Source organism: Oryctolagus cuniculus, chromosome 3, assembly GCF_964237555.1.
Source record: "Oryctolagus cuniculus chromosome 3, mOryCun1.1, whole genome shotgun sequence".
Lineage (NCBI taxonomy): Eukaryota > Metazoa > Chordata > Mammalia > Lagomorpha > Leporidae > Oryctolagus > Oryctolagus cuniculus.
In genome coordinates, this window is record NC_091434.1 from 71453602 (window position 1) to 71474565 (window position 20964).

The 20964-nt window shown below is 40.6% G+C and overlaps 1 protein-coding gene across 17 annotated transcripts in view; it reads right to left on the reverse strand.

The window, feature by feature from the left end:
• Window positions 1-20964, reverse strand: part of PPIG (peptidylprolyl isomerase G) — a 58429-nt gene that overhangs the window by 13735 nt on the left and 23730 nt on the right. For all 17 annotated transcript variants that reach the window (XM_008258714.4, XM_017342915.3, XM_070070721.1 and 14 more), the window contains 2 exons: window positions 11030-11059; window positions 10807-10946 (listed from right to left, as the gene is read on the reverse strand). In XM_008258714.4, coding sequence (XP_008256936.1) covers window positions 10807-10946; window positions 11030-11059 — 170 coding nt within the window. The remainder of the gene's footprint in view (window positions 1-10806; window positions 10947-11029; window positions 11060-20964) is intronic.

Consider the following 20964-nt stretch of genomic DNA (forward strand, 5'->3'; position numbering starts at 1 on the left):
ACAGACCCAAAATTTCAAATGCTCTCTGGACCAGGCAACTAACAAACATGAAGCTAACAAGATATATCACATAGAAATTTGAGGAAGAAATAACAAACTGAGTAGTGTCTGATTATTTAATAATATGTTAATTCAAAGCATAATGGGTTTATCCTTTATTTAAAGACTATATTTACTTATTTTAGAGATGAAGTTAAAGACAGAGAGAGGGAGACAGAGAGAAAGGTCTTCCATTTTCTGGTTCACTCCAAATGGCTGCAATGGCCAGAGTTGAGCTGATCCCAGGCAAAGAACTTCTTCTGGGTCTACCACATGGGTGCAGGGCCCAAGCACTTGGACCATCTTCCACTGCTTTCCCAGGTCATAAGCAGAGAGGTGGATTGGAAGAGAAAGAGCTAAGACATGAACCAGTGCCTACGTGGGATGATGGTGATGCAGATGGACACTTAGCCTACTACACCACAGCGCTGGCCATTAGCATGGTTGTTTTGAAGAGACTAAATCAGGCCAAAGATGGAAAACTGATATATGGGTGGTAATAACAACACACTAGAAAATAGTAAATATATTTAAATCCATTATCTCATAGTGATATTGATATTGCTACACTTAAGAATGGGAATGAGGTATAAAAGCTAATGTATGGGGGGTGGGTGACGCTATAGCACAGCAGGGTAAAGCCACTGCCTGCAGTGCCAGATTCCATACGGGCACCAGTTCTAGTCCCGACTGTTTCACTTCCAATCCAGCTCTCTGCTATGGCTTGGAAAGCAATGGGAGATGGCCCAAGTGCTTGGGCCCCTGCATTCATGTGGGAGACCCAGAAGAAACTCCTGGCTCCTGGCTTAGGCCTGGTCCAGCCTGACTGTTGCGGCCATTTGGGAAGTGAACCAGTGGATAGAAGACCTCTTTCTCTGTCTTCCCTCTCCCCCTCTCTAACTTTGTCTTTCAATTAATAGAATGTTAAAAAAGAAAAAATGTTGATGTAAAGGCCTCATTCAACCAAGCTGAGTCCACCTTTCTCATCCAGCCATGTTCCTCAGGACCTGAATCTATTATATGTAGTACCTAGACACCATTAACAGTTTCACTATGTTGTTGCTTTGCCAGGTGTACTGTTTCCTATCCTGTATTTTTTTTTTAAAGGTAAGTAAACTTAGCGTTGGGAAAAGCCTATTCTTTCTCACGAGTCTAGCTGTGATTCTGAACCCCCAATCATTGCTGCTGCTAATGCAGAATAGGTAAGCAAACATGTAAAAAGTGAAAAATCTATGTTTATACATATATACATATATTTAGTATAATATATGTACTAAAATAAAAGTCTGAGAGGTATGCAGGAGAAAGAGGAATAGAAAATTTCTAAAGGAATCTAAAAGAGCGAAATAAATTCATAAGATATGAGTAACTTTAAATAAAAATCAGACTATATACAAATAATATATACAAGTATATATAAACAAGTAAAATGAAAATAATCCACATAAACACAAAATATGCATGTTAAAAATATTTGCTAACAGGCCAGCGCCTTGGCTCAATAGGCTAATCCTTCGCCTGCGGCGCCGGCACACCGGGTTCTAGTCCCGGTCAGGGCGCCGGATTCTGTCCCGGTTGCCCCTCTTCCAGGCCAGCTCTCTGCTGTGGCCAGGGAGTGCAGTGGAGGATGGCCCAAGTGCTTGGGCCCTGCACCCCAAGGGAGACCAGGAGAACCACCTGGCTCCTGCCATCGGATCAGCGCGGTGCGCCAGCCGCAGCGGCCATTGGAAGGTGAACCAACGGAAAAAGGAAGACCTTTCTCTCTGTCTCTCTCTCTCACTGTCCACTTTGCCTGTCCAAAAAAAAAAAAAGAAAAAAATTGATAACATAAAATATGAAGACTGTTTGCAAATGGGTAGGGTGGATATGGAGCAGGGTTTTTTCCTTAATGCTTATGAAATAAAAAATGCAGTTTTATGAAAAAAAAATTGATAAAAGTAGCATTTTACCCCATGAATAATAAAGGTTCTTCGCCAGCTCCAATTTATATTTATTTCATTTTGGGACTCTTTCCTATGAGAAATACACTGCAGTGGATTTATTTTGAAAACAGTCTGCCCTGCCCCACAAATATATTTTTAAGTCACCATTATTTAATTTTTGCATCATTTTGAAGAAATCATCTTATTAAAGATACCAAAATAGCATGGTAAGACAATAAAGAGACTCCTAACTATTTGTATAATAATATAATGCACCTAAGTATCAGGCAGTATTAAGTATAAAAGAAAAAGACTGTTTTAGAAATGGTGTTTGAAATACAGCTTAGAAAGCTCTAATACTGAAACATCCTCTCTTTTCAGATTTGTTAATATTATGCTTGAGTAAACTTTAATTTATCCTTTTCCTATGAATCTGTTCAGAAAAAGAGAGAAAATGGTTAAGGAACAAATGGCAATTAAAAAACAGAAAGGTAAAACAGCAAAAATGGAGATATAACAATAGCAATATTACTTCTGGTAGACTGTAACTTGAGACTAAAATCTATGTTAACCTAAAATTTAAAAATATGATTAAGGTGCTTCAGAATATGAGTAAAATACTATCTTTCAGTATGTTTAAATTAACAGTCCATATATATGTATAAATTAACAGTCCAGTATGTTTAAATTAACAGTCCATGTATATATATATATATATAGAGAGAGAGAGAGAGAGAGAAAGTCAACATAACACTGGGGCATGGACATGAAGAATTAAAGATAATAGGGCAAAGTTATAGAGAAAATCAGATACAACATGGGCCCTGTACTCACCAAGCTTATACCCTATTTGGACAATACAGGCCAGAAAATGAGTTCAATAGCAAACAGCATCAGAAAATATTTTAGTAACACATTTTATGGACATCGTCTACTAACTGTATATGGATTTAGAGGTAAGTAGCAATAGAGTAGAAAGGCTTTGAGGAAGTATAGTCAGTTCTGCCGTAACACATACAAAGTGGCCTTAGAAGTAATCTTGTTTTTAACAGCCAAATGATCTTTAATAAAACTGTTAAGAATACAACTATGGAAAGGACAGCTCTTTCAATAAATAGTGCTGGTAAAACTGTATATCCACATGCCGAAGAATGAAACTAGATGTCTATTACTACATACAAAAATCAACTCAATGAATTAAAAACCTACACGTAAGACAAGCAACTACTAGACGAGAAAACAGAGGAAATCCTTCAAAAATATTGGAATGGCCAGGATTTCTTGGATCAGGCAACAAAAGCAAAAATAGACAAATGAGATTTCATCAAACTAGAGAATTTCTGCACAGCAAAGGAAAATAAGCAAAAGAGTAAACAGACAACCTATAGAATGAGAGAAAAGATCTGTAAACTATCCACTTGACAAAGCGTTAATAATCAGACTACATAAGCAACATAACACCATTGCAAAAACAAAAAAAGAAGCCAAAAAATTTAAATGAGCAGTAGAAACAGTTATATCTCAGAGGAGGACATACAAATGGTCAAGAGGAACATGAAAAAGTTCAACATCACTAATCAGGAAAATATGAATCCAAACTATAATGAGATATCACCTCACTCCAATAAATTGGTTATCATTGAAAAGACACCAAGTGCTTGCATGGATATGGAAAAAAAGCAACCCTTGCACACTGTTGGTGGGAATGTAAATGTAAATTAAATACAGCCATCATGGAAAACACAGAGGTTCTTTAAAAAAAACAAAACTAGAATACCATATGATCCAGTGATTCCACTACTGGGTGTATATACAAGACAAATGAAATCAGTCCATTGAATGCCTCTCATGTTTTCTGCAGCAGTACTGACAGTAGCCAAGAAATGGGGACAACCAGGTAACCATAAGCTGAGAATGGATAAAGAAAACGTGGTATGTAAATACAATGAATACTACTTAGCTACAAAAAGAATGATATCTTGTCATTTGCAACAACATGGATGGAGCTAGATACAGGTCATTATGTTAAGCAAAACAAGCTAAGCACAGCAAGATTTCATTAATATTTGTAATCTAGAAAAACAGAACAAATAGAAGTTGAGAACAAAGAGGTGATTATAGAGGTTGGAAAGAGTGACAGGGAAGGAGGAACGAGGAAAGGTTATTTTTTTTTACAGGTAATAATTTATGCTCAACGGGCTTGCATTATAACACAGTGGGTAAAGTTGCTGCCTGCAACATCAGCATCCCATAAGACCACTGGTTTGTGTCTAGGCTGCTCCACTTCCAATCCAGTTCCCTGCTAATGTCTAGAAAAAGCAGTGGAAGGTGGCCCAAGTGTTAAGACGACACCTGGGATGCCTGTATCCCATACCAGAGAACCTGAATTAGTTACAGTTCTGCTCCAGATTTTAGTTCCCTGCTAATGCACAATCTGGAGGCAGCAAATAATGGCCACAGGTAAGGGCTCAAATAGTTGAGTCCCTGCCACCCACAGAGGAGACCTGGATTAGGTTCTCAGTTCCCAAACATCTGAGGAATGAACCTGCAGATGGAAGGCTACTGTGCCTATTAAAAAACAAACAAACAAACAAAAAAACCCACAACTAAGTCAAACTGCACTTAATGCCTAATCTACTCAACATATATAGCAACACCCTCATCTCTCTGAGCTATGGCAAAGATGGAGAGACTCTAACAACTGCAGTGAACTCTGAAGAGAAAACATGACCTGAGGTCATGTCAACTCCTTAAAAAACAGGAAGCACTTTAGCCAAGACAGTGGTTTCATCTTCTGGTGGTAAGTGTTCTATCCTCTACTGTCTCGACAGTCCTTTGTTGAAGCTCTGTGGGGACTGCAGCTCTTAGAAGCTTTCAGTGTTCCAACTCTGCATTTGTTGCCAAGTTCTTCCTGACACAAAAAGCAAATCTCCAATCTCACAGAAACAAAGGGACAAGAAAAGTGCCCAGACTCAGAAAGACCATCTACAGGTGGGCCCAGTCAGATTTCTTCAGAAGTTTTTTTGTTTTCTTTCAGGAAGTTAAAAAAAAAGATTTTATATTTATTTCTTCTTAAACTGGGTATAAATCTTTCACATGAGGTTTTTTTTTTTTTTTTTTTTTGACAGGCAGAGTGGACAGTGAGAGAGACAGAGAGAGAAAGGTCTTCCCTTGCCGTTGGTTCACCCTCCAATGGCCGCCGCTGCAGCCGGCGCACCGCGCTGATCCGATGGCAGGAGCCAGGATCCAGGTGCTTTTCCTGGTCTCCCATGGGGTGCAGGGCCCAAGCACCTGGGCCATCCTCCACTGCACTCCCTGGCCACAGCAGAGAGCTGGCCTGGAAGAGGGGCAACCGGGACAGAATCCGGCGCCCCGACCGGGACTAGAACCCGGTGTGCCGGCGCTGCAAGGTGGAGGACTAGCCTATTGAGCCACGGCGCCGGCCATCACATGAGGTTTTAAATATGATAATGATGAACACCAATGTGCTACACAAAGTTTTAGTCTGTTCCCAATTTTAAATTCTTTTTTTATTTGACAGAGTTAGAGAGAGAGAGAGAGAGAGAGAGAGAGAGAGAGAGACAGAGACAGAGACAGAGAGGAAGGTCTTCCTTCCATTGGTTCACCCCCTAAATGGCTGCTATGGCCAAAACTATGCTGATCTGAAGCCAGGAGCCAGGTGCCTCCTCCTGGTCTCCCATGCGGGTGCAGAGGCCCAAGCACTTGGGCCATCCTCCACTGCCTTCCCGGGCCACAGCAAAGAGCTGGACTGGAAAAGGAGCAGCTGGGACTAGAATCTGGCATCCATATGGGATGCCAGCGCTGCAGGCGGAATATTAACTAAGTGAGCCACGGCGCCGGCCCCTCCCGATTTTTAAATTCTTATAAAGAGGCCATCAAACTTATAAAGTGGAGGTAAGACATGCTCTGCTATGAAAAAATTATCTAAATCCATGACAAAATTCATTCTGACAATATTCTGAATGCAAATTAAAGGACTATTGGGGAACAGATGCCAAATTGTGTGATGTCAATCATAAAGGTCTTTTCTTCTTTCCAATGTGAACCAGAACAGAGCAAAATTGGCAGTCAGGCTCAAAATAAACTTGACTTTTCCAGGAATTCCTGAGCTGATATATGTAAATAAAGGGCCACATGAGGGACTTTAAAAAGTTAATGGAAACAGGCCGGCGCCGCGGCTCACTAGGCTAATCCTCCGCCTTGCGGCACCAGCACACTGGGTTCTAGTCCCGGTCGGGGCGCCGGATTCTGTCCCGGTTGCCCCTCTTCCAGGCCAGCTCTCTGCTGTGGCCAGGGAGTGCAGTGGAGGATGGCCCAGGTGCTTGGGCCCTGCACCCCATGGGAGACCAGGAAAAGCACCTGGCTCCTGGCTCCTGCCATCGGATTAGCGCGGTGCGCCGGCCGCAGCGCGCCGGCCACGGCGGTCATTGGAGGGTGAACCAACGGCAAAGGAAGACCTTTCTCTCTGTCTCTCTCTCTCACTGTCCACTCTGCCTGTCAAAAAAAAAAAAAAAAAAAAAAAAAAAAGTTAATGGAAACAACAAGAAAGATGGGAAGCTGACTTAGCAGGTAAGAAGCCAGTTAGGATGCTGCATCCCTCACCAAATCACTGAGGTTTAATACCTGGCTCCAACCCCTGATAGGTGGTGACTGAGGAGGCAGTCAGGCTCAAGTGACTGGGTTCCTGCCATCCATGTAGGAGATTTATACTGGGTTCCCAACTCCTGATATCAGGCCAGCCTAGGTGAAGCTGCTGCAGACATCTGGGGAGCTTCCTCACTGGCTCCCAAAGACAGAAAAGGTAACAGGAATTTTCTGTGAACTTCTTAAAATTCTCTTGTATTTCTTCAGGTGACAACAGATTACAAAGATGTGAGTCGTAATATATAAAGAGCTATACTAATTTACTTCTTGATCTTTAGCAAAAATTTAAACTGTCCTTTTTGTACCAAAAGACTTTTTATATTTATGGGTCTATGATTACTATTTATAATTTAAAATGCAAGCTTTTATTATCTCAATCTCTTTTTAAAAAATATTTATTTATTTGAAAGTCAGAGTTACAGAGAGGCAGAGAGAGGGAGAGACAGAGTTCTTCCATCTACTGGTTCACTCCCCAAGTGGCCACAACGGCCAGAGCTGGGCCAATCCAAAGCTGGGAGTCAGGAGCTTCTTCCAGGTCTCCCATGTGGGTACAGGGGCACAAGGACTTGGACCATCTTCCATTGCCCTCCCAGGCCATAGCATAGAGCTGGATTGGAAGTGGAGCAGCTGGAACTTGAACTGGTACCCATATAGGATGCCAACACTGCAGGTGGCGGCTTCACCCACTATGCCACAGTGTAGGCTCCTCAATCTCTTACTCAATATATAAGCCACATAGGACATTTAGCTTATATAATCAGAAGATAGATCCTAATACAAGAGACTTTAAAGACTATAAAACAAAAGAAAAATAATCACTTGTCAAGTACAGAAGATAAAAATTTTCTATATGTAGGAAGAAGTAGCACCTTAAAAAAATTCTAAAGGTACTAACAACAATCTAAGGATTTCAACATCAGAAAGTCCATGGTCTAAAATCTGCGAACATTTAATATTGATATAGGCTGCTTTTTACTGTTTATTTTTAAAAATGTAAACAATTGCATTAGTAGGGTACCACTCAAATAGTCTCACCATTTCTTTTACTAAAAATTCAAGAGGGAAAAAGTATGCATTATATCTGTTATTTGTACCAGTCTCAGGTTTACCAGGAGGTTATATAAGTAGTTCCATTATTAGTTGCAGTACAATATTGAAGAAAATGAAATCACTAGACAGAAAATTTAAAATATGCATTTTGCATTCTCTATTCTCATCTGTGGTATCTAAAAACTTTTTAAAAACTATGTATGTATAAATATTATAGAGCAAATCAGTATACCTCAAAGATGAGAACATCCACTTAGAGCAATTTTGTAAGGAATTTTAAACTTCAATGAGTCAGTAACATATAACAGAAAAAGCTCTAAATCCCAAACTTGGGTTTAAAGCCCAATCCCCTCATATGATAAATAACTTAATCTCTTTGCCTATCTTCACCTGAAAACTGGGGCAATAGTATTATAGAGTTATTTCAAGGATCAGAAAAGATTATAGATGACTTTCACATTTCCTAACCACAACTATTCATATTACTACTCTCCAGATCAGTAAGAATAGTCTAATGTGTTATACATCTGTACAGGTTTAAAGGTAATTTTATTCCATTACTTTTAGAGTGTCAGACTCAGTATCTGTGTTACATGATAGCACTGGCTTATTTCCGATACAACATGTAAAGACAAAATATTTACTTAAAGCAAAGTTCTTACTGTTTCAGACAATATCACAAATTAATCATCTTAGTTTCGAATGGTCTGATCTAAGTGAAAGAGGTTTCTCAAAAAGTAAAGAATGCTTCTGAATCTAAGCAGTGCATTTAGCAAAAATAATTCATTCCCTCAAAGTCTCACTTCTTTTCTTTTTTTATTTGAAAGACAGACTGAGATAGATAAAGAGAAATGTCCCATCATCAATTCACTCCCCAAGTGCTATCAAGAGCCAGTGCTGGACCAAGTCAAAGCCAGGAAACTTGAACTCAATCTAGGTCTCCCACCTGGGTGTGAGGGATGCAACAACCTGAGCCATCACCTGCTGCTTTCCCGAGTGTACACTGGCTGGAAAGTAGAATCAGAAGCACAGGCCGGCACTGTGGCATAGTAGGTTAATGCCCTGGCCTGAAGGGCCAGCTTCCCATATGGGCACCAGTTGGAGACCTGGCTGCTCCACTTCCAATCCAGCTCTCTGCTATGGCCTGGGAAAGCAGTAGAAGATGGCCCAAGTCCTTGCGTCCCTGCACCCAAGTGGGAGACCCGGAACAGGCCCTGGCTTCTGATTGGCATAGCTCTGCCCGTTGTGGCCATTTGGGGAGTGAACCATCAGATGGAAGACCTCTCTCTCTCTCTCTCTGCCTCTCCCCTCTCTGCGTAACTCTTTCAAATAAATAAATTAATTAAAAAAAAAAAAAAAAGCAGAGACAGGATTTGAACCCAGGCTTCCTCAAAGGGGCAATGTGGCATCTTAACCATACTTAACCAAGTAGCACCTTAACTATAAAACCAAAGCTCTTCCCACAAAGTTTCTTTATCTTACTCTCTTCAATTACCATCCTCCACCCAGTCTCTTTCTCTAGAATAATATTTATTCATTACACTATTTTGACAACTACAATGAAAAAAAAAAAAATCCCAAAAGCCAAAGAGAAGCAAAACGGCAAATTACTGCAAATAAATAAGAAAAAGTAGTTCCATGTAAACAAATTAACAAGTATGATCTAACACAAATGGAAATACAAAAGAACAAAAAATGGGGGAAAAGACAAATGTCATTAAAAACAGCCTTGGGACAACTAGATATCAATACAGAGAGGAATGAAATTTGACCTTTATCTCATAAGTCATATAAAAATTAACTCAAAATGGATTAAAGACTTAAACAGAGGAAAACACAGGGGAAAAGCTCCATGACACAGGTCTAGGCAATGATTTTGGATATGATTCCAAAGGCATAGGCAACAAAAGTGAAAATGTACATAAAACTAAAAGGCTTCAATATAATCAAGGAAGCAATCAAAAGAATGACAAAGAGACAGCTATGGAATGAGAGACAACATTTACAAACTATATACCGGAAAAGAAGCTAATATGCAAAATATATAAGGAACTCAAGCAACTCAATACCAAGACAACAAACTTGATCAAAAACATGGTCAAATGACCTGAACAGACAGTTGTCCAAAGACATATAAATGGTAGAATCTTCAATACTGCTAATCATTAGAAAAATGCAAATTAAAACCACAGTTAGAGTATTACCTTATAACAAAGAATGGTTATACAAAGAAAAAAGTAATTGTTGGTGAGGATGTAGAAAAAAGTGCACTCTTATTCATAGTCTGTAGCAATGTAAATTAATAGTTAAAAAACAGTGCGGCGATTTCTCAAAAGAAAAAAATTAAAACAATGATTAATTCCAATACTGGATATAGAATCAAAATAAATGAAATCAGTTAGTTGAAGGGAATTGTACTCTCATGTTCACTGCAGCTTTATCCACAACACCCAAGAAATGCAATCAATCTACGTGTCCATCAATGGATTAATGGATTAGAAAAGTAGAATATATACACAATAGGATACTATTCAGCCTCTTTTTAAAGAAGAAGGAAATCCTGCTATTTGCAGTAACACAGGTAAACCTAGAGGATATTAAGTAAAACAAGCCAGACACTGAAAGGAAAATACCATAAAAATTCACTTATATGTGGAATCCAAAACAGATGAACTTACAGAAGCAACAAGAAAAATAGTGGTTAACAGGAGCTTTCGGTAATGGAGGTGGTGGTGGGATTGGTGAGGTGAGATGTTTGTCAAAAGATACAAAGTTTCAGTTAGATAGAAAGAACAAGTTCAAGGGATATATTATACACATGGTAACCATAGTTATAACGGCATATTGTATTCTTCACAATCACTAAGAGATTTTAAGTGTTGTCGCCAGAAAATATGAGGCAACAAGTTAATTAGCTCAATTTAGGCATCTCAAAAGTACACATTTCAAAATACGCTGTTCATAACAATCATATACAATTTTTATTTGTCATCTTAAAAAGTTAGACATAAAAACATAAAAATACACTTAGGAACACAAAAATCTACTGTTTCTATCACTTTTACGATGACAAGCAGTGTGGCCCTGCTTATCTTAGGTTAGATTTCCAGAAACATATACTTATTCTTACCTTTAGATTTGGGAATTAGCTCTCCACAACTGAGTATCCGTACCTCAGCAAATGGTTTGCTAGCTGCATCTGTTTTCTGGTTTTCTATTTCTCTCACAACTTCTTGACCAGAGATCACTTGCCCAAAAACAACATGATGCCTAAAGAGTCACGAAAAGATGACTAGCTAAAAGCTTCTTATTTAATATTAACAAAGTATGTTGTAAAATAAAAGAATCTTTACCCATCTAAATGAGGAGTTGGCTTCGTTGTTCTTTTGCAAGGTCATCAGATCGAATAATTAAAACAAAGAAAAAAAAACAAAGTTAGCATCTCTTAAAAAGGAAAACAAAATAACTGTATTGGAAAAAAGTTGAAAACAAATCACATGCTACCTTAATATAACAGAATATTACCTTAAGTAGAATATAATGCAAAATGTTTTCATATTTAAAAAATCTATTCTGATTATAAAAGCAATACCTACTCATTGTTGAAAACTTTAATGTAATAAAACTTGAATGACATTTTGCTGTTACTTTTATCCATTCATGCTTCTTACATGTAACTGAATGCTTACTGAATAGGAAAAATATATAGCTTACTGTATAGACATTCAAAATGTATCTTACTATCCTACTAGCTTACAACTTTAACAATAGTCCCTTTCAATCTTAACATCTTAGTGGTGGGCATCTGTCATAGCAGTTAAAATGCCACTTAAAATGTCTGCATTCTAGACTAGTGCGCCTGGGTTCAAATCCTGATATAGTTGTTTTTTTTTTTTTTTTTTTTTTTTTTTTTTTGACAGGCAGAGTGGACAGTGAGAGAAAGAGACAGAGAGAAAGGTCTTCCTTTTTGCCATTGGTTCACCCTCCAATGGCCGCCCCGGCCTGCGCGCTGCGACCGGCGCACCGCGCTGATCCAATGGCAGAAGCCAGGTACAGAATCCGGTGCCCCGACCGGGACTAGAACCCGGTGTGCCGGCGCCGCAAGGCGGAGGATTAGCCTAGTGAGCCACGGCGCCAGCGGCTGATATAGTTCTTGATTCCAGCTTTCTACTAATGCACAGAAAGCAGGTGATGACTCAAGTAGCTGGGTCCCTGCCACCCACAGTTGAGACCCAGCTGAGTTCCCACCTCCTGGATCTGGGGCACAGTCTGGGCTGTTGTGAGCTTCTGGAGGTAAACTGGCAGATGCCGAGATTTCTTTCTATATCTGTCTTGCAGATAAAAGAAAACTTTTTCCTGAACACTTCATGTACTTTTTTAAAAAATTTACTTATTCACCTGAAAGTCAGAGCCACACAGAGGGGTAGGGGGAAGAGGAGGGGAGGGGGAGGGGAAAAGGGGAGGGGTAAAGGGAGAGAGAGGGAGAGGGAGAGGGAAAGGAAGAGGGAGAGGGAGAGGGAGAGGGGGAGGGGGAGGGGGAGAGGGGGAGAGGGGGGAGGGGGAGGGGGAGGGGGGGAGGGGGAGGGGGAGGGGGGGAGGGGGAGGGGGAGGGGGAGGGAGAGGGAGAGGGAGAGGGAGAGGGAGAGGGAGAGGGGGAGGGGGGGAGGGGGAGGGGGAGGGGGGGAGGGGGAGGGGGAGGGGGAGGGAGAGGGAGAGGGAGAGGGAGAGGGAGAGGGAGAGGGAGAGGGAGAGGGAGAGGGAGAGGGAGAGGGAGAGGTCCTTTAGCTGATGGTTCACTCCCCCCCAACTGGCCGCAAAGGCCGGAGCTGCGCCAATCCTTCTCTTCTGGGTCTCCCATGCAGGTGCAGGAGCCCAAGGACCCAGACCATCCTCCACTGCTTCCCCAGTTAACAGCAGAGAGCCAGACCAGCCAGAAGTGGAGCAGCGAGTCTGGACCTGGCGCCCATATGGGATGCCGGTGCCCCAGGGCGTAAACCCACTACGCCACAGGGCCAGCCCCTATATGTACTTTTTTTTTTTTTTAAAAGATTTTATTTATTTGAGAGGTAGAGTTATAGACAGTGAAAGGTAGAGACAGAGATAAAGGTTACTACTTTCCCAGGCCATAGCAGAGAGCTGGACTGGAAGATGAGCAGCAGGGACTAGAACCGGCACCCATATGGGATGCTGGCGCTGCAGACGGAGGATTAACCTACTGCGCCATGGCGCTGGCCCCCCTTTAAAAACATTTTTTTTTTTAATTTATTTTATTTATTTGAAAGGCAGATTTACAGACACAGATCTTCCATCTGTGGTTCACGCCCAAAATGGCCGCAATGGCCAGGGCTGGGCCAGGAAAGAGACACGAGCCAGCTTCATCCAGGTTCCCCACATGGGTACAGGGGCCCAAGAACTTGGCCCACTTCACTGCTTTCCCAGGCGCATTAGCAGGGAGCTGGACAGGAAGTGGAGCAGATGGGACTCAAACTGAGGCATATATGGGATGCCAGCTTTGCAGAAAGCAGCTTAACCTCCCACACCACAATACTGACCCCTTAATCTTAACATTTTATACAATTAAAGCACAGATCATATTGATATTCAGATATATTCTGTTGGATCCAAACAGAAATGGTTCATATGGTATTCTACAAATAATTAAATTAGCTGCCAAGTTTTGGATACTTTTTTACAAAAAAAAAATCCAAGTTTCAGATTTCTTGGGATAACTGGAAGTTACGGTACCTAGCATGTGACAACAATTGGACAGATTGAATATTCCCATTTTTTTTAACATGAGAATTAATAATTTAGTTTCTTGTCCCAATAGGCTTTGTTATCTGCCTTGACTAGGCTTTTGAATTTATTACACCTGACATCGATTAAACTTCACACTCAAGAGAACTGGACTGAAAGTTGGGACAAAGCCTAAGCATTTTTTAAGCATGCTTAATTTTAAAATTAGTCTGTTTTCCTCATTATAACACTATATTCAATTGAACTTGCTAAAATCACCTAGGAATGTAAAAGCCTAATATGCTATTTTTATATATGTCTTTTACCGGTTACATTCACAGTGCATATATATGAGGAAAACCAGAATTAAAAAGTAACTTTATTTTGGTGCAAAGCATTCTGAACTCAGTGCATTTTTTTATAATACACATTTTCCATGAATTTTTCTGAGGTCCTTGCATGTAATTTGCACTGATATAGTCAACTCTCACTTCAAAGATTTTATATTTGCAAATTCTTACTTGTAACCCCAAAACCTGTGGTGTTTTCATGATCCTTTGCAAAAACATGAGTGGCAAACAAGTGTGTTGGCAAAGATGTGGAAAACTGAAACTCCTATATAATGCTGGTAGGATGTAAAATGGTGCAACTGCTGTAGAACAGTTTAGTGGTTCCTTAAAAAGCGAAATGTAGGGGCCAGCAATGTGGCATACTGGGTGAAGATGCCAACTATGGCGCTGGCATCTCACGTGGGCACCAGTTTTAATACTGGCTCATCCAATTCCGATCCAGCTCCCTGCTAATGTGCCTTGGAAAGCAGCAGAGGATGGCCCAACGTCTTGGGCCCCTGCATCCACGTGGGAGACCTGGATGAAGCTCCTGGCTCCTAGCTTCAGCCTGGCCCAGCTCTGGCCATGACAGCCAGCTGGGAAGTGAACCAGCAGATGAAGATTTCTCTCTGTCCCTTACTCTCTGTGATTCTTTCAAATAAATAAATTAAATAATTAAAAAAAAACCTCTAACTTACAAAATTACCAAATGACCTGGAAACTCCACTTCTAGGTATACAGCTGTAAGAACTGAAAACAGAGACTCCAATGCCAATGCTTATTGCAGTATTATTCAAAATACTGTAAAGGCAGAAATAACCCAAATATCCAGATGAATGAACAAAGAAATGCGTTATAAACATGCAGTGGTAATATTCAGCCATCAAAACAAATGAAGTTCTCATATAGATTAGAATATGGATGAACCTTGGAAGCATGCTAAATGAACAAGATAGACATAAAAAGGCAAATATTGAATGTTATCACTTAAATGAAGTACCTAAAATAGGCAATTCAGAGTTAGAACGTAGATTAGAGATTACCAGGGGCTGAGGGAAAAGGGAAATGAATAGTCTCTGGGATGATCCAATAGTTATGGAAATAGATAAGAGATTGCTGCAAAACATGGTGAATAATAATGACAACTACATAGTTACAAATAGTTAAAATAGCAAAATTTTACATTTAATGCATTATCCAATTTTTTTCCTAAAAAAATGAAGCTCTCTAAGTACCGAAGATGTTTCCTTTAAAAGATACATAAAAAAAGCCACTGTGGCACCGTGGGTAAAGCCACAGCCTACAACACTGGCATCCCATATGGCATCTTGTGTCTGAATGCTCCACTTCCCAGCCAGCTCCCTGCGAATGGCCTGGGAAATACACTAGAACATGCTCCAAGTATTTGTGCCCCTGCCACCCACATGGGAGACTTGGATGAAGCTCCTGGCTCCTGGTTTCGGCCTGGTCCAACACTGGCCATTGCAGCCATTTAGGGAGTCAATCAGTGGCTCGAAGACCTCCCTCTCTTCTCCCCTCTCATTCTAAATAAGTAAATAAATCTTAAAAAAAAAAAATACAGAAAAGGAATGATTATCTAGAAAACAAAGAGAGGAGCTGAGGCTGTGGTGCAGTACGTTAAAGTCCTGGCCTGCAGGGCTGGCATTCCAGATGGGCGCAGGTTTGAGTCCTGGCTGCTCCATTTCTGATCCAGCTCTCTGCTATGGCCTGGGAAAGCAGCTGAAGATGGCCCAAATGCTTGGGCCCCTGCACCTGTGTGGGAGACCCAGAAGAAGCTCCTGGTTCCTGGCTGTGGATCAGCTCAGTTCTGGCCGTTGCAGCCATCTGGGGAGTAAACCAGTGGATGGAAGACCTTCTCTCTCTCTCTCTCTCTCTAACTCTAACTCTACCTCTACCTCTCTTTGTAACTCTTTCAAATAAAATAAATCTTAAAAAAAAAAAAAAAAGGAAAGAAAACAAAGAGATAAGGAGAAGTCAACACTCTGAGGGAAGATTCTTAGACTACCAAAAAAAATTACATGAACATAAGCAGGAGTTTATTTATGGCTAGAAAGATCTAAGAGAAGATAATAAAATGGTAATACTCTTTTACTGAGGATATGGTAAAATTAGCACATAGTTACTTCTGATGCTACAGTCAATTTTACTTCCTTCTGAAAATCCTTCTCAGATTCTAATCATATATGAAAATGCCAAATTGTGTAAATATTTCACTAAGTAAACTTTTTATCAACTTAAAGAAATTTTAAAAATACATCAAACAGAAGATATAACAATATTCATCTGAAAACTGGGATGTAGGGGTATTTGACACAGCAGTTAAGGCTCTACTCCCAATTTCAGCATGCTGCTAAATCAAAATCTGGGAGGCAGCAGTGATAGCTCAAGAAATTAGGTCCCTCCCCTCACATACGAATCCCAGAATGAGTTCCATGCTCAGGGTTTCAGCTTGACCAGGCCCAGCTGTTAGAGGCATTTCTAGCAGATGGAAAATCTTTGACTCTATCTGCTTTTCAAATAAAAAAAATGAAACAGAAAGCAAATCAAATGTCCAAAAATGAGATTAATAAAGCATAATATAGTCAAATAATGGATTAATGTGTAATTATATACAAAGATTTATATTATATCCAGATGTTGATTATAAAGCAAAATGCAAGAGGTAACAAAGCTTTTAAAAATTCATAAAGACTGGGGCCAGCATTTGTGGTGCAATGTGCAAAGCTGTAGTAAGTAAAGCTGCTGCCTTCAATGCAAAGATCCCATATGGGCATCAGTTTGAGCCTCAGCTGCTCTACTTCTGATCCAGCTCTCTGCTAATATGCCTTGGAAAACAGCAGAAGATGGCCCATGTCCTTGGGTCCACATGGGGCACCTGGAAGCTCTAGCCTGGCTCAGCCGTGGCCACTGCAGTCATTTGGGGAATAAATCAACAGATAGAAGATTTCTCTTTCTCTTCCTCTCTCTAACTCTGCCTTTCAAAAAATAATTAAATCTTTAAAAAAAATCAGACTTATTCATGTAGGGGAAGCTGGCTGAATAAACTACAGTATATATACACAGACGACAGCACTATGCAGCTGTAAAACTACAGTATATACACAAAGACATTACTGTACAGGTGTACAATAGAATGATCTGGGGCCAGTGTTGTGGCATAGTGGGTAAAGCCACTGCCTGTTGCATCCCATATGGGTGCTGGTTCCATTCCTGAGTGTTCCATTTTTGATCTAGCTCCCTGCTAATGGCCTGGAAAAAGAAGAAAAGATGGCCCATGTACTTGGACCCCTGCTACCCAAGTGGGAGACCTGCATGAAGCTCCTGGCTCCTAGCCTCAGCCTAGCACAGCCCAGGCCACTGTGGACATCTGAGTAGTGAACCAACAGATGGAAGATATCCATCCTTCTCTCCCTCCCTCCCTCCTTCTCCTCTGTCTGTAGCTCTTTCAAATAAATACATCTTAAAAAAATTATCTCTGGGGGCCAGTGCCTTGATGCAGTAGGTTAATCCTCAGCCTGTGATGCCGGCATCCGATATGGGTGCCGGTTCTAGTCCTGGCTGCTCCTCTTCCAGTTCAGCTCTTTACTATGGCCTGGGCAAGCAGAAGATAGCCCAATTCCTTGGGCCCCTGCACCTGCGTGGGAGACCAGGAAGAAGCACCTGGCTCCTGGCTTGGGATCTGTGCAGCTCCAGCCTTTGCGTCCATTTGGGGAGTGAACCAGCGGAAGGAAGACCTTTCTCTCTGTCTGTACCTCTGTCTGTAACTCTACCTCTCAAATAAGTAAATAAATCTTTAAAAAATTATCTCTGGATGAACTGATTTCAACAATATTTTGTTATGTGAAAAATCAAAAGAATATAGATAGTATGCCAGCTATTCTATAGTAAATAAACTGAAGTTAAGATACTACTTGGCATGCCTGCATCCCCTACTGTACTGCCTGGGTTTGAGTCCTGGCTCCACTCCCAATTCTACCTTCCTGCTGATGCATAGCCAGGTAACAGAAGGTAGTGGTTCAAGTGATTGGGTCCCTGCCCCCATACAGGAAACCGAGACTAGACTCCTGGAAGCCACGTACAGCCTGCCTTAGACCCAGCTGCTGCAGATATTTGGACAATGAACCAGTGGTTGGGAGACTGGATAACAAATCTGTCTCTCTGCCTTTCAAATAAATACTTTAAAAAGAAGGGAAAATAAGAAAAAATTGGTTTACATTTGCAAAAAAATGCAAGATGAACCAGAAACAAATGAGGCTGAATACTAACATGGATGGGTATGAATGGGCTGAACAAAACGGGGGAATGGGTACAGAGTAGGGTTGGGTAGAAATGATAGTTCTTTTTGTTTTGACCTTTGGAATCATGTTACTATTTTATAAATATACAACACCCCCCCCCCCAAAAAAAGCAAAAACAAATCAAAATGGCAAGGTAGGAGGGAGAACAAAATAAAATGTAATCAGAAACAAAGCTAATATACTTGGTGAGTTACAAAACATCATAAAAAAAGTACTAACACAGGCCAATTTTAAATGTCATTTTAATCACCTATTCTCACCCTAAAAACAAAACATAACTATAAATAATGAACTTTAGTTAGTAGGTTCTTTTGCATAGTACTATAGGATGGTAACTGTGTATTGACAACTCAGCAAACGTGTAGAAATACTGAAAGTAAAAAGAGTCAGATTTCTCACTGCTGATGGGATTAACAAATTTGCAACAGAGGGGTGGTGCTGTGGCATAGTAAGCTAATAAGCCTCCGACTACAGCGCCAGCATCCTCTATGAGCACAGTTCATGTCCCGGATGCTCCTCTCTGATCTAGCTCTCTGCTATGTATGGCCTGGGAAAGCAGCGGAAGATGGTCCAAGTACTTGGGCCTCTGCACCCACATGGGAGAACAGAAACTCCTGGCTCTTGGCTTCAGATAAGCCCAAGTCCAGCTGTTGCGGCTATTTGGGAAGTGAATTGGAGGATGGAAGACCATTCTCTCAGTTTCTCTTCTCTCTGCTATAGCTCTGCCTCTCAAATAAATAGATAAAAATCTTTAAAAAAATATTTTTGGAACAGCGAAATACTGGAATAATTCAGGAGAGGGGCAGGCAGGCATTTAGTCTACCAGTTATGATGCTGGCATTTCACATCTGAGCACCTGAGTTGGATTCCCAGCTCTGGTTCCTGATTACAATTTCTTGCTAATACAGACTGTGGAGGGCAGCAGTAGTGGTTTGAGTGATTGGGTTCCTAGCACCCCAAGTGGGAGACAGGGACAGTTTTTTTGGTCTCAGCTTCAATCCTGGCCATTGCAGGTAGCCAGCAGATGGGAGCCCTATTTCTCAAACAAATAAATAAAAATTAAAACAACAACAACAACAAAAGATTTCAAGGTTATTGAAGAAGATAGCAAATCTTCATGCACAGTACAGCATAAAAAATATTAATATTACTGACAAGAGCTTTGTTACAATTATTTTATAGGCAGAACTGGAGAACTTTTAGTAGCATTAACTTTGTGTTACAAATAAATTTTAATGTGTAGGTGAATTCATAAAGCCTGGGAATAATGACATCAGGTTTATTTTACTTACATCCCTTTTCCCATTAAAATTATCCCTCAAAATTTATGCATAGATGACTCCTTCCTGAATAAATTACTACCATGATAACTGCGAAACAATAACTTTTATAACTCTACCATTCCCTTATACATATAATATATATGTGTATACATATATACATATACATATATTAGCTGACATGCTACTAAGGAACAGCTTTCCCTTCTCCCTTTTAACTTATTCCTTTACCTACAATAATTCCCCCATCTACTGGGGATGCATTCACCTCTAGCAGATGCTTGAAACCAAGGATAACAAGAATGCCAACATATACTATGTTTTTTTCCCATATTTATTATAAAGTTAATAATACAACAAATATAATAATATACTTTTCTAAAAATTATGGTCTCTCTCAAAATATCTTAATTGTACCATACTCACCCTTCTTCTCGTGATGATACAATGCTTATATGAAATGAGGTAAATGACACAGGTATATGATATAGTGTTAAACTACTACTTAAGAGTTACTTGAGGGGGCCGGTGCTGTGGTGCAGTGGGTTAACGCCCTGGCCTGAAGCGCCAGCATCCCATATGGGCACCAGTTCGAAACCTGGCTGCTCCACTTTCTGTCCAGTTCTCTGCTATGGCCCGGGAAAGCAGCAGAAGATGGCCCAAGTCCTTGGGCCCCTGCACCCACGTGGGAGACCTGAAAGAAGCTCCTGGCTCCTGGCTTCAGATCAGCACAGCTCCAGCCGTTGCGGCCATCTGTGGAGTGAACCATCGGATGGAGGACCTCTCTCTCTCTCTCTGCCTCTCCCCTCACTGTGTAACTCTGACTTTCAAATAAATAAATCTTAAAAAAAAAAAAAAAAAAAAAAAAGTTACTTGAACATAGCACTGCAATACCCAAAGAGTGATCCGACAACCAAGACAGCTACCAGGCAGGCAGTGTATCCATGCTGTATACATTGCACAAAGGGGTGGTTTATAAGAGGTGATTCATGCTCCTGGCAGGACAGTGTGAGATTTCATCGTGCTACTCAGAATGGCACATAATTTAACTTATGCATTATTTATTTTTAGAATCTTTCACTTAATATTTCAGAGTATGGTTAATCATGAATAACTGAGACTAAGAAAAGGGGAACTGCAGATAAGGAAAGACTATAAGAACATCATTACAGACTCTGGGATTCCTATTTGATTGTAACTTGATACCATTATTTTCTTTTTCTTGATGCTCATATTGTCTCAATTTAGCCAGTGGGAACCCCCCTAACCTGGCTCTTGTGTCCTACTGACAAGTCTCCATCACTTGAAAAATTTCAGCACCACAGTTCAGCTCCCCACCCCACCCTGTTTTTTTTTTTTAAGGGGAAGGGTTTGTTGAGGGAAACCAGACAGACCGGAGGGAAGGGGCAAAGAAGGAAAACAGGGAAAAGGAGAGCATAAGAGAGATCAAGAGAGAGAATGAGAGAGAGAGCGAGCGAGATCAGGAGATGGAGAGAAAGAGCAGCTTCCTCCTTTAACAATTTTCTCTTCAAGAATTATTTACCTTCTTCATTCAATTATCCCACCTTATGAATTTCTCCCCTGCTTACTAATGATTAATGGCAGGTACACAGAAAAACAAGAG